Raw genomic sequence first — 14,184 nt, 5'->3', positions numbered from 1 at the left:
ATTCTGAGCCCGCAACAGATTGGCCTTTAATTCAGACAGAACTGAATTGCGTTGACAGAGCATGGTATCAAGAGCTTCTATGGTAACTGATCCTCTAGGATAATGAGGAATGGTTGGAGCAACCCTACCATAAACAGCTTGAAAGGGAGACATCCCTATAGCCGAATGAATAGAAGAGTTATAATGTAACTCAGCCCAACACAAAAAAGATGACCATCTGTGATGTTGATCAGAACAAAAAGCACGTAAGTATTGTTCTAGATAGCGATTAGTAACTTCGGATTGGCCATCCGTTTGAGGATGGTAACTAGAACTGGCCTTGAGCTTAGTTCCACTTAAAGAGAAAAGCTTTTGCCAAAACTTACTCATGAATATAGGATCCCTGTCAGATACCAACGAACGTGGAAAGCCATGAAGTTTGACTACATGTTCACAAAAATGTTTGGCTACAGTTGCAGCAGTGTATGAATAAGACAAGCCAATGAAGTGAGCGTACTTCGATAAACGATCAACTACAACCAATATTGTCGACCAACCATTAGAAACTGGCAAGTTGGTAATGAAATCCAACGTTAAATCTTCACAAATGGCTTCTGGAATTGGAAGTGGATGCAGTAATCCCAATGGAGCTGCTGTTGATGTTTTAATATGTTGGCAGACGACACAGTCTTTAACAAATAAGGTGACATCTTTGCGCATGTGCGTCCAATGGAAGGAAGCTGATAAACGGAGAAACGTGCGAAGAGCTCCAGCATGGCCACCTACAGGAGTGGAGTGAGCCTCTTCAATCAACTCTGATTTTAAACCAGAATTCACTCCCAAATGGATCCTGCCCTTATGATACAAAATACCATCACGGTAAGTGAAAGAACTATCAGGAAGTGTTCCTGCATCCAATTGCTGACGCAAAGAAATCAGCTCAAGATCTTGAGAATTCTCTGTTTTTATACGAGCGAGAATGTCAAAATGTGGTTCTGAAATAAGAGCTAATAACGAACTCTTAGAAGTGTCCTCAAATTGTCTTGAAAGGGCATCTGCAATGACATTCGAAGAACCTGGTTTGTACTCTATTGTAAACGAATATCCAAGTAGCTTATGGACATATCGATGCTGCTCAGGGGTCTGTATAGTTTGAGAAAGCAACTCACGGATGCTTTGGTGATATGTCCTAATTATAAAATGCCCACCAAGGAGATAATGTCTCCACTTCTTTACAGCTTCCGTGATTGCAAACAACTCTCGAACATATGTGGAAGAGGCTGCCATACGAGGTCCCAATTTCTTGCTAAAGAAAGAAATTGGTCTACCATTTTGGATGAGTACAACACCAATGCCAGAACTGGATGCATCTGTTTCCACTGTAAAAATAGCAGAAAAATCCGGAAGACCCAATACAGGTGTGGAGCTCATGGCTGTTTTGAGTGCACAAAAAGCCTCAGTTGCTTCAAGTGGCCAGTGCCTTTTATCTGACTTCAATAAATCAGTCAATGGAAGAGCAATCTTTGCATAATGATGGACAAACTTCCTGTAATAACTGGTCAACCTCAAAAAGGCTCTTAATTGCTTGATATTAGTAGGTTGTGGCCAGCTGATCATAGCATCTATTTTCTTAGGATCGACTTTAACACCTGCAGCACAGACTATATGACCCAAGTATGAAATTTCAGATTCACCAAATGCACACTTACTAAGTTTGACAAAAAACTCATTTTGTTGTAAACAGGCAAGCACCAAATCCAAATGTTGAATATGGTCAGTGAGTGTAGCACTGTAAATAAGAATATCATCAAAAAACACTATTACAAACTTCCTCAAAAATGGACGAAATATCTGGTTCATAACCGATTGAAATGTGGCTGGAGCGTTGGTTAATCCAAATGGCATGACAAGAAACTCATAGTGACCTTCATGAGTACGAAAAGCTGTTTTGTGAATGTCTTTAGGTAGCATGCGAATTTGGTGATAACCTGCTCTCAAATCCAATTTACTGAAAATAGTTGCACCAAGCAATTCATCCAAGAGTTCATCTATAATTGGTATGGGAAAACGATTTGGTATAGTCAGTGCATTAAGGGACCCGTAATCTATACACATCCTCCAATTGCCATCCTTCTTTTTGATCAACAACACAGGGGAGGAAAATGAACTCTTGCTTGGTTGGATAAATCCTGCAGCTAACAATTCGGAAATTTGGTTTTCTAATTCAGATTTTTGATGATGAGGGAATCTGTAGGGCCTGAAATTCACTGGTTTTGCACCCTCCACAAGATGGATAGAATGATCCATGCCTCTAAATGGTGGTAGAGTATGAGGAGTATGGAAGACAATCTTATAATTGTCAAGGACTTTCCATAAAGCAGGATCCAGTGTACCTACAAGAGCTTGTAAATCTGAATTGACCTGTACTCCAGCTTCAGAATCGGGTATAGCTAACAGTGTGCAACAGATAGCTGAATTGGCAACCTTTTCTCGAATGAATGTTGGAGATTCCACCACACCTTGCAACTTAACTACTTGATTGTGCCATGAAAATTCCATGGATTGTTCTACATAATCATGAGTCACTCGACCAAGGCTGCTCAGCCAATTCATTCCCAACACAATACTCAGACCATGCAAATCCAAAATCCACAAATCAACAAGGAAAGTATAATTCTGAATTACCACTTGAACTGCAGGACATTTCCACCCACATACAAGAAAGTCACCATTTCCCATGAAAACCTTCATTCCTCTAGACTGTATGGTTGGAATCTGCAAATTATCAGCTAGTTCACGACTGATAAAGTTGTGTGAACTTCCAGAATCTACCAACACATCTACCCCTTGCCCTCCAATACAAGCAGCAAAAATTAGTGCTCTAAGATTGATAGAACCAGATAAGGAAAGCAGGGAAGCTTCCAATGATTCTCCTGGAACAGTAGGTGTCCACACTATCTCTTCCTCAACTTCATGATTATCCTCCTCCATTTCGCCAAACAACAATAGCATTTGAGATTTACATCGATGCTTGGCTGTCCACTTTTCATCACAAGTGTAGCACATGCCAAGTTCTCTCTTCCTGGCAATCTCCTCCGGAGGAAGTCTTTTAATTGGCAAAGTAGAAGAATGGGATGAAACAGATCGTGACATATTGCTAGTAACTGGTTGTGTCACAGTAGATGCAGCTGGTGTTCGATGGAAAGGAAGGGATTGATTGGTACTAGTGTGTGTAGTGGTTTGTAGAAGTTTCTTCGGAGGAGAAACAAAGGAAGAACGTAATTCAGCATAGTGTGTATCCAAAGCATAAGCCAATTGCATGGCATGATGTAAGGATTTGGGCCATTGTAACTGTATAGCTCCTCTTAACTCAGAATGTAAGCCAGAAATAAAAAAACTCATTAAAACATCATCAGTAAATCCAGGGACTTGATTCAGTAAGACTTCAAACTCTTTGACATAATCCAGTAAAGAACCTGTTTGAGAGAGTTTAGAAAGAGAGCCTCTCAAATCCACAAAAGCTGAAACACCAAAACTCTGATACACAGCCTTCTTGAAATCCTCCCATTGATTGATGGTACCGGTATTGAACATCCACTGAAACCATGGAGAAGCCTGTCCCTCCATTCTCAATCCTGCTAGTTGAACCTTCAGATGAGGAGGAATTTGTTGCATACTGAAGTAAAGTTCTGCACGAAAAATCCAATTACTGGGTTCAGACCCATTGAAAGATGGAATTTCCATCTTGACCGATTTCAAAAGCCGTTGATCAGGAGCTTCATGATGAAAACTCTTGTTCAACACCGGAGATTGATTACTGGAACCTGCTGACACCGAATGCTGTTGAGAGAGAGTGATGAACTCCTTCAATCGAACGTCCATCGCAACCATCGAATCGGTTAACAATTCCAGTTTCTGGTTCAGATCCAAGCGTGTAGCTTGAATCTCTCGCTGAAATTCGGAGCGAAGATCATCAGCCATTTCTTGAATCTTCATAGTCACAAGTGTGTTCAAGATGAAAGCACCAAATGATACAGAGTATCGATGAACACGAGAGAAAACGAAACAGATTGTATATTTTCTTATTCCGATACCTTTCAACAGAACTACAAGGGCTTATATAGCTTCAACTCCCTTTACAATAGGGACCCACTTGTCCACATGACACTATTCTATAGGTACAAATGTCTAACAAACTAACAGATACACTTGCTAATGTCACAACTACCACAACTAACTATCCCACGTAATCCTCCATCCATATTGGACGCTGTTTTTCCCTTATAGACCTATGAAGAGTTGTAACATTGAATGTTACATAATTTACAGTCGAAGAACGTGTCAATGCTAAATAACGTTGATGGAATATGAATAAAAGGAGGGTTGGTTGTTATAAAAAAAAAAAAAAAAAGAGGGTTGGTAATGCTTTTTTTATATATATATATTTTGATCACATTATTATTTGATTAATGTAATGTGTATTTTATTAATTAAAAAGTGAATTCAAGTTATTTTATTGATTTGCATAAGATTCATTCATTAATAAAGAGTGTATTTAAAAGTGTGTTATTAATATTTTTCATATGAATAATATGAATTTTTTCTAAAATAAGTTTGTGTAAAGTGTACAAAATTCAGTTGATGATGATCACGACATGTTTTAAATTAAATTAGATGTGGATGTATTTCCTCTTACAATTTACAGACAATTTTGTTTCTAGTAATTTTATGGAATAATATAGGCAAATATCATAGTAACACTAGATAGTCTAATATTTTTGGCCCCGAGTGATTGCTTAGAAATCAGGATTAATAAATTCTTTCTAGTATTTGATAAATAAAACCAGAAATAAAGAATGGAGGAAAAAAAACCTAGATCAGAATAAACATGATAAGATGCTCATATCGCACCAGCTCACAACATATAAGAGGATAAAACAACTGTCTAGACAAAAAAATGGTTCAAATGTAACAAAACTCAAATTTTGTGCATGCAAAACATCATTTTAAAAGGGTTCTTGTCAAATGTTCTCTAGCTGTAGCCCATGCTTGAGTTAGTGTCTGCAATATAAAAAATTCAATGTCAATATGTCATGTTGAAACTCAAAGTAATATGCTATTTTTATCATAAAATTTGTCTATCAAGCATTACATTGATCTATACATAACAAAATTAATCTTTCGAAAATGTGAGTGAGATAATCTAGCATACTGTAAGGAGTGAATATGTACATGGCAGAAACTAAAGAGAAAGAGTGTTGCGTTACCTGCTCAGACAATTGGGAGTCAGCATCCATGCTATGGGAGGTCACTTTTTCAGCAATAAGTGGTCCATTTGTTTCAAGTATCATCCTTCAAGGGAGGAAATATTTAAATAATAAATTAAACTTTTATGCAAATAACAAACTGTGACTAAAGATAGATGCATACCCTCCATCAACAATCTCATCAAGGCATAAAAGAATGAGATCCAAGTTCTCAAGTGCCTCTCTTTTGTCAACATTATTCCTGAAAATGGCACAAAAGATAATATACACGACAAAAGCATAATGAATCAAAGCGCACCAATATTTTAGATCTAGATAACAAAATATGGTCTACAATACCTCAAAAGTAGGGTGACTGCATCAAAGAAACCCTGGAGAACTGAAGCTAAAACGATCTCATTTTCATCATCGCCGCCAGTGACAAAGAAATGCAGGTCTTGTACAAATTTGTAAATAATGATATTGTTCTCGAGTAGTGTTATCTCAGCTGTAGATTATGCGAAACAATATGTCAGTTATTAAAGAAACACGATAAACATGACTATATGATATTGATCAAGACTTCCGCTTAGTAAATGCCAAAATAAATTTAATAATGCTCCAACTAAAGAACTTGAGAACAACCTTTTTAAAGCCACATTGGGAAGAATAACCAATGTAGATATTTCAAATTTTACTCAGACAGATTGATCATTCCATCAGTGGTGACAAAAGCTTTTTCTTTTATTCAGTAATAACAACAAATACAAGTATAGTTTGGTACATTAAAAATAGGGAAAAGTGTGTATAATTTTAAAGGATGTAAAGTTGTGTCATTTTAAGAGAGAGAAAGAGATAGATTAAGGAGGAGAGAGAGTTGACAAAAAAAAATAAAGGTGTGGGTCCCACCTCTTTGTGAGAGTGAAAGGATGTAAGTTGTGTAATTTTAAATGATAGACACTTTTCCCTTAAAAATAATGATGTTGGATGCATGTTTTTTGGCGAAAAAGGAAAAGGAGGAGTAATCAAGCCTAAGGTCGTTAGAAATGTTTCCCATCATATGTTGGAACTAAATTGCAGACTAATAGTACCTTTAGCGACTGAATAATCAACCATTCAACCTAATGTTTATTAGCTTTATGCTGGCTTCGAACGGAGGACTTATATGTTGTAAAACATGTTCCGCACCAACAAGTCACTCCGGAAACGAGTAACCTGGTTGTTTATTAGTTAATATATATCAAATGAATAGACCAAAATATTTCGTACTTTGTAGGATTGCTACCCTCCATGAAATTTTAACACATTCAACCACAAGGGATTTATTTCTTCTATTTTTTTGCTAACAATATCATGGAAATGCTGTTTAAATTTTATATTCTACATAGGTCCTTAAAAATTGAAATATTAGGCATTATCAGAGATGATTTGATGCGAGCTGACTGACTTGGATTAGACTTTTCTATAATTTATTCCATAGTTTAAGGTTTTTCAATCATTATTAATTATTTCCCTTTTTGATATTTTTAGATTATGTTTGAGAGGTACGTTATCTCCTTTGATTGCGCATGATTATAGTTATTTACTTTTTTGTTATTTTATTTTGCCTATTTAAGGCTTGGAGAAACCTATTATTATCATGTTATTTTTTGGTTAAATAAAATTAAGAAAAGAGAAAAGTGTTTTCTCGCAATTCTTGTTTCTTTCTTTCTATTTAGCCAATTGGTTACAGTTTCGGCTCTAAATAATGCCGAAGCAATAACCAATTGGTTAAATAGAAAGACAGAACGAAAGAAAAATTGCGAGAAAATAATTTTCTCTTTTCTTAATTTTATTTAACCAAAAAACAATAAAAATAGGATTCTCCAAGTCTTAAATATGCAAAATAAAATAATAAAAAAGTAAATAACTATAATCATGCGCAATCAAAAAAAATAACGCACGATCAACACACACTTAAACATAATCTAAAAATATCAAAAAAAAATAATTAATAATTTTTAAAAAATCCTATACTAATAAATTATAGAAAATTACGGTGCAAATCAATCTACTCAGGTGTATTAGGATTAAGAGCTAAAGGACAAAGTGTCCTAATCTGTTACTAAAATAAACTAGGTATGCTGCAGACAGAGACGCTGGCTTTTTATATTGTTTCGAAAGAATTCACAACATTTAAGTAAGACAGCAGTTGATTTGACGCTCCATATATTTTTTAAAGCATATAAAATTGTATCATTTTAAGTGAGAGAAAGAGATAGATAAATGAGGAGAAAAAGTAGATAAAAAAATATAAAAGTGTAGGTCCTATCTTCTTTGCGAAAATAAAATAATATAAATTATGTCATTTAAAAAAGAACAAACATTTTTCTCATTTTCTATTCATTACCTATTTTATTTTGAATTCCAGGTTATCTTCTGTGAAAAGTAAAATAATATAAATTATGTCGTTTAAAAAAAACAAATATTTTTCTCACTTTCTATTCATTACCTATTTTATTTTGGGTTCCAGGTAAAGGATATTCCAGTTTGGTCCATTATATAAAAAAGAAGCCAAAAACTCTACAATTTATTATTGCGATCCCCAGGATTGTAACTTATTATCCCATCAGACATACGGAATCAATTATGAACTGAAAGTAAAAAGGATTTGATGACGAAGCTCTTTTGACACAGGTGATAAGAAGTTTGGGTCTTTTAAGTAGAGGTTTCAAGTTTAAGTTCTGAGAATAAAAAAAAAAAAAAAATTGGAAGAGCCGTCGCAAAAGGATCCGAAAGTGCTCGAGTGAGGATTAGTTTACGATTACGACCGGAAGATACTCTTAAGATTACTAAAAAAAAAGGACTTGATGATTATAAATGCCTAATGCATTATACAAACAAAAAAATATTTTAAAGACCTACGTGCATAGTATTATAATAACCTACGACAAAAATTACCAATCCATTTAACATTAATGCGTTTAGTACAGGAGAAAAAAAATTTATCCAAGAATCACAATTTCTAAAAAAATGATAAGAAAATGAATTTTACGAGAATGTTACCAAAAAATTATTTGGTAGACTAATATATTTCCGGAAATATTTGGTTAATTTTGTTGATGCTGTATTTAGTTGTATTAAATTTTTTCTTGCCATAGAAATCTTAAAATACCATCTTCTAGATGGTATTCTTGGATGGTTTTTTTAAAAAAATTTACACAAAAAAAAAAATCACGTGAAAATCAGATTCTTGGAAAATTTTTAAAAATTCTGTACCAAATAATGCATTTTTATTTATTCAACCAATTTTTTTTTTGAAAAAACAAAAAAAATCTTGTTACCAAATGGCCCTTTAAGAATCATGTCAAACAGATATAGCCAACCCTAGGTTTACTAGCATGGTAGTACCACTACCCCATATAAAATTATGACCTGATACCTGTCAAAATCTGTGATGCTTACCTTCTGTGCGAGCATTTGTCTTAACAGTCTTTCCGAACACAAACTTCTCAAAAGCTAGCTTTGCACTGTTCGTTGGCCAGTCATCTGCAAAATACTTGACTGCCACACGCTTTCCCTCGGAGTCTAAAAGAAGAATATTCTTTATTGACGGACATGAGCCCTACAGATGAAACAATACACCAATAAGTTATGAAAGGAGTACCACATGATATCTGAGGCCGATACCTTAACAAATATTAAAAGCTTCCCCGTCCCTTATAAAAGATGCAAAATTGATAAACATAAAAAGCAAGAATGCAAGAAGAAAGGAAAGTGTAGCCTATCTTTTTCAGTTTCACAATCATTAATGGCCATAGGACAATAAAATTTTATAGTATACTCTTGTCTGATATTAGTTCTCACCAAGTTGTGATGTAAGCACATGGTTATGGCATTTGACATTACAAAAACCGCGTAATCTCTCCCCTCCCCCTCCAAAGTTGAATAAAAGAATTTCAATTTTGTGAACTGTTCAATATGGCAGAGTAAGAGGGATCGGGAATTCTGAGCGTGTGAGTGCTCGAGCCTGGACCTGGCTGGGTAACATCCCCAGAACAGGAACCATAGTGCATATACAGAGTATTCTCTTGATCCATGAGATTCGAATTAAGACTTTCAGCATTCAATTATGATCAAACAAGACAAAAATGAACCTCTTTCTTTTGAGATCAATTCTCTCAGCATAGGAGCAGCAGCAACAGTGCTTATACAAATTGATGAAAACACAGTTATAGATTTATCAATTTCGTAAACGGATCTGAAATGGAAATAGACATAAATCACGGATTTGTAACCCCATTCAAAGATAATATCATTATTCAAATTCCAAATCGCTTAGTGATCCATCCAACAACTGAAAAAGAGAAAATATTTTAAATTTTAATTCTCTAAACTTATAGGAACAAGTTTCAACCTTTACGGATCAATGAAAATTATAATATGAAAGAGTTAAAACACGTAGCAGATGGATCAGTAACCTTCAGCTACAACATTGTGATTTGTGTGCAACGAAGAGCAATATGAGAAATATATGGCATGGAAATTGTCACAATTTGAAGGCAGAGAGATATATAGAGAGAGAGAGAGACTTACATAATACGCCATTTCGGAGAAACAGAATCGGTTACAGAGTGCGGGGAGTTTGCATACACATCGTGTATATATAACTGTAATAATTGGGTAGGAGACAAGGGCAATTTCGTGAATAGAAATATTGCTACTCTTTAATAGCATTATGATCTAAATTTTCACCATCATAATAGCCGAAAATGTGTGTTCAAACAAACTAACCCAGAAAGTTTCGAGCGTTTTTATTATTTATTATTATTTTTTGGTTTAACAAGTAAATTGATCAAATCTCCTAACTTAAATGTTTGCATAGTTACTTGAAATATATAATTATTTTTTCCAGATGCATACATACATGATGACCATTGTGTTACGATTACAGATGTGATTTTTTTATTATTATTGATTAAAGATGTGAATTCAGGTCTCATTCGAGTTAAACCAAATGTAATTCGAAGTTGGTCAAATACAATTTAACCTGACTCAATCGTATACAGATCGCGAGCTATTTGGATTAATATTTTTTTATAATTATTTTACACAATTAGAATTTCAAAATGTAATTTTAAGTAATATATTTCATTAAATTTTATTAAAAAACTTAATTACTTTATATTAAAAGATTTAAAATAAGGGGGGAGGAGAATATGTTTACTATTTTTTTTCTTATTACTAATTTTATTATCATTGAATCAAAATTAAATCAACGGAATCAACGGTCCATTGATCTGATTTTGATTCAACGATAATAAAATTGATAGTAAGAAGTAATAAGAAAGAATGATGGTAAATATAATATATCCTTTAAAATAATGGGAGAAATACTTCTTGTGTCACTGTAGATGAATTTTTTTTTTTTTGTAATGACTGTAGATGAATTTTTCTTATGCCACAGATGTAGCCTTTTATTTTTGTTTTTTATAAAAAAAATATGATGGGCCCATCATATTTTTGTGCCTACTGCATAGATTCAAAATTTGTTTTAAAATAACATTTTAATAAATTTCAAAAGAAAAATTCGATAATTATAGTATAACATTTTTGGACTTGCGGACCAACTCAGCCCATTACAAACTAGCCTTAGTTGGGCTGAGCTGAATTGGATCAGATTAAATCAAGTCAAAATCTTTTTTCTTTTAATTTAACTTTTTGTTGGCTAATTTTACATATTTATCAAGTTATTGGGAACACATTATCGGATTGGACTCATTTAAACACTTTGGATGTGTTTGGTACAAAGTATTTTTGAAGATGACTTGTAAAACTATATTGGTAAACGCGAATTGCCATGTTTGGTACAAGTTAACAACATGCCTTTTTCGGGTACCTTCATTTACCAGTAATCGAATTTACAAAGAAAACTAAAATTTCAGATTATCAAAAAATATGTGGTAATTGAGGAATCCAACATTAGGGAAAGCTTAAAAGCAAATTGTGAGACAAAAATATCCCAACTCACATCACAACCTAGGTTTGGTGTTTTGAAAAGTTAAAGGTTAGTTTCGTAAGTTCATCATATATTACCATTAATATTTTACTATCAACCAAAGACATACTCAGTAAAATTATTCAATATTTCCAATAATATTTATGTCTACCAAACAACTTTTTTATACCATTCCCAGTAAACTCAATTCCTCATTATATTACTTAAAATCATGATTCCCGGACACTAAAAAATTTCTCTTGTACCAAAATTTCTAATCACGACAAAGTGACATTCAAAGTTGCCACTAGTACGCTCACATTATCAAAAAGACTTGTCAAATTCAACCCACCAATCACTACGCGGGGCGAGGCGGGTTTTAACCCGCCAATTCAACTTAACATGTCCGGCGTATAGGTCAGTTAAAGCGGATTAGGGGTGGGATACGTGATGCTCTCCGGCAAGTATACCGATCGCACAAGTAATATAATGAGTAAGTAAAATATCGTCTCCACAGGGATGGTAAACCAAGTACTACAATAACCAGTCCCCTTAAGTTGGAAAACTCGGTTTGTTGTTTGGAAAATTGTGAATTGAATTTGAGTAACAATATGAAATAAAAATAAAGACTTGTTTTTATATTTTTATTTAAGAGAAATAAAATAGTAACAATGAGAATTGATTTTAAAAATATGAGAAAACTATTGTAGCTAGAGCGCACTCACCTTATGATCCCCACTTCTTACTTTGGATTGATTCACAATATTTATTCATATAATTACTCGGATAAATTATTATCTAAAAATATTTATTAGTTAACCCTCAATTTCTTGCAAGGTTAACCCTTTAATCTCCAATTGGAACCCCAATTCCTTGCAATGTTCCTCATGGTATTAAGCAATGAATGCAATAATTTAAGCATCCGCAATTAAATACACATCTATTCCTAGCATGCATACCATTTGTTGTCCTACCCCCTTTCAAGATCAAAACCCCAATATTCCTATCTAGGGTTCTAACCCTCAAACTATTCCCAACTATCAGATTGATCAGTTCTAATAAAGAAAATAGAAAATACGCACAAGGTAGAGACAAAGATAATTATATAAATGAATAAAACTAAATCAATCCATCGTAACAAGGGTTCACATAGGGCTCGTGACCCTAACTACAATAAAAGAAAACTAGCTAAGCATAATCATGGCTAAAAATAATCCAATATTCCAAAGCATAAAATTACGAAGAAAAGAGAAGAAGAACTGTAGAAGAATCCTCCTGAGCTCTGCCGTCGGTCTCCTTCTGAAGAAATAGGTCTCAATCAGCTATCTCTAGGTCTAGCACAAGGATCCTATTTATAAACTTATTTTTTTCCTTCTTCCAAAAATACCCCCGCGGAAAGGCGGTGTAATTTTCTCGCAACCCGGCGCCAGTTGGCGCGGGTTTGGCGCAACTACGCGCGGAGTTACTGTCTTGAATACGAAAAGTCAGACCTGATTGCGTGGACCGGCGCCAGTTCCTTCACATTGGGGCGCCAATTGGCGCCAATCTTCTTGTCTTTGGGCAACACTTGGCGCCATTTACTTACTTTTGGGCGCCAATCTGGCGCCAACTAGCGCCAATTCTCTGGTATTTAGCCTGTGCAACACGGCGCAACTTGGCGTGGGATTTTTCTCTGTGTGGAGTCACGTCAACAGGCTTTTTATAATTTATAATTTCCACTCCTCTTTTTCCTGTAAAAACACAACCAAATGGTGAATATTATTGACATAGAAAGAATCAATATAATTAGCAAATATGTCATTTAAATTACTCTCTTATGACTCAATTCTTATCAATTTTAACACAGAAAAACACACTTGCTAGAGGCACATCAATACGCTGGGCGGGGCGGGTTGTAACCTGTCAATTCAATGTAACATGTCCGGCGTATATGTCATTTAAAGCGGATTAGGGGTGGGATAGGTCAATTTGCGAATATTTTAATTTTTAATTTTTTAATATTAAATATTAGATGATGGCTTGGTTAGATTGCTTTAATAGGCTATTAATTGGGATAAAAAAATTCCTTTTAGGGCCATATTTCTATTGTTTCATAGGGGAGGTTATTTTTTATTTATTTTTTATTTGGCAGAAAAATATATTAACGAAAGAAATAAAGAAACTTGAGCCTGTCTTTGAATTTTAATGCTAATATTTATACAGATTAAATTAGATACTTATGAAATTTTAGTTACATGATGCAATAATGTGTTCATTGTGTATATTTACATTTTTATTCTTTTGCAATATAATAACATTAGAATTATTATTTAATCTTAAATCTTTGCTTTTGTAACTATGTTAAATGAAATTAATAACTTAAATCATTCTTTTCTCATTGGCTTATTACTTGACATTTGTTTCAAATTTGAGAAATATTTAGATGTTAGAGATTATAAATAAAAAATTATCATTGAATATACTTATTTTTTTCTATTATTTTATTTTTCAACCTGCCAATTCGTCTCAAAATGGGATGAGTTTGTGTATTTTGTCTATGACTTGGTATTTCAAAAAAATAAAAAAAATAAAATAAAAAGAAAAGCTAACGATCTCTGATTTATCTATGCGTGCCTAGGGGTGTCAATATAGGTTATGACACGCGGGTCGACCCGCGACACGATGTGAAAATTCATGTTAGGGTTGACCAGCAAAAAAAAATCGTGTCGTGTTCGTGTTAGAAAAAATGACATGCAAAAAATTCATATCATATTCGTGTTGATGTATTCGTGTCATGTCAACCCGTTTTGACACCCTTATGCATGCCCCATATGTGTGTGTTTTTTAAAGATTACAAATTGTAACGAATTTGTATTGAATATAAAATCATTAATATCTTTTTCGGGTTCGTAACATGGGCCTAGTTAAGAATATTTGAGGCCCATGACCATAGGAGGTCACAAAACTAAGGCTCATGCACATATAAGGTCAATCGTCTTAGCA

At 34.0% G+C, this 14,184-nt stretch overlaps 1 protein-coding gene across 1 annotated transcript; it reads right to left on the bottom strand.

Annotated features, from left to right (window-relative positions):
• Nucleotides 1-4,980: 4,980 nt before the first annotated feature.
• On the bottom strand, nt 4,981-12,779 carry LOC133313703 (coatomer subunit zeta-2-like). Its single transcript, XM_061515110.1, has 6 exons — nt 12,768-12,779; nt 8,670-8,829; nt 5,586-5,733; nt 5,410-5,487; nt 5,247-5,331; nt 4,981-5,040 (listed from the first exon to the last, which is right to left on the bottom strand). The coding sequence occupies exons 1-6, from the start codon at nt 12,777-12,779 to the stop codon at nt 4,981-4,983; spliced, it is 543 nt and encodes a 180-aa protein (XP_061371094.1).
• Between the last annotated feature and the right edge of the window lie 1,405 nt (nt 12,780-14,184).

Source organism: Gastrolobium bilobum, unplaced genomic scaffold (genome assembly GCF_033153095.1).
Source record: "Gastrolobium bilobum isolate Gb01-03AN ecotype WA unplaced genomic scaffold, APGP_CSIRO_Gbil_v1 utg18832, whole genome shotgun sequence".
NCBI classification, from domain to species: domain Eukaryota; kingdom Viridiplantae; phylum Streptophyta; class Magnoliopsida; order Fabales; family Fabaceae; genus Gastrolobium; species Gastrolobium bilobum.
This window is presented reverse-complemented; position numbering and strand designations above follow the sequence as displayed.

Coding starts and splice junctions, on each gene's coding strand:
- LOC133313703 (XM_061515110.1), bottom strand. Junction 5,734..8,669: donor GACAAATGCTCGCACAGAAG/GTAAGCATCACA, acceptor CATAATCTACAG/CTGAGATAACACTACTCGAG. Junction 5,488..5,585: donor GCAGTCACCCTACTTTTGAG/GTATTGTAGACC, acceptor TGCCATTTTCAG/GAATAATGTTGACAAAAGAG.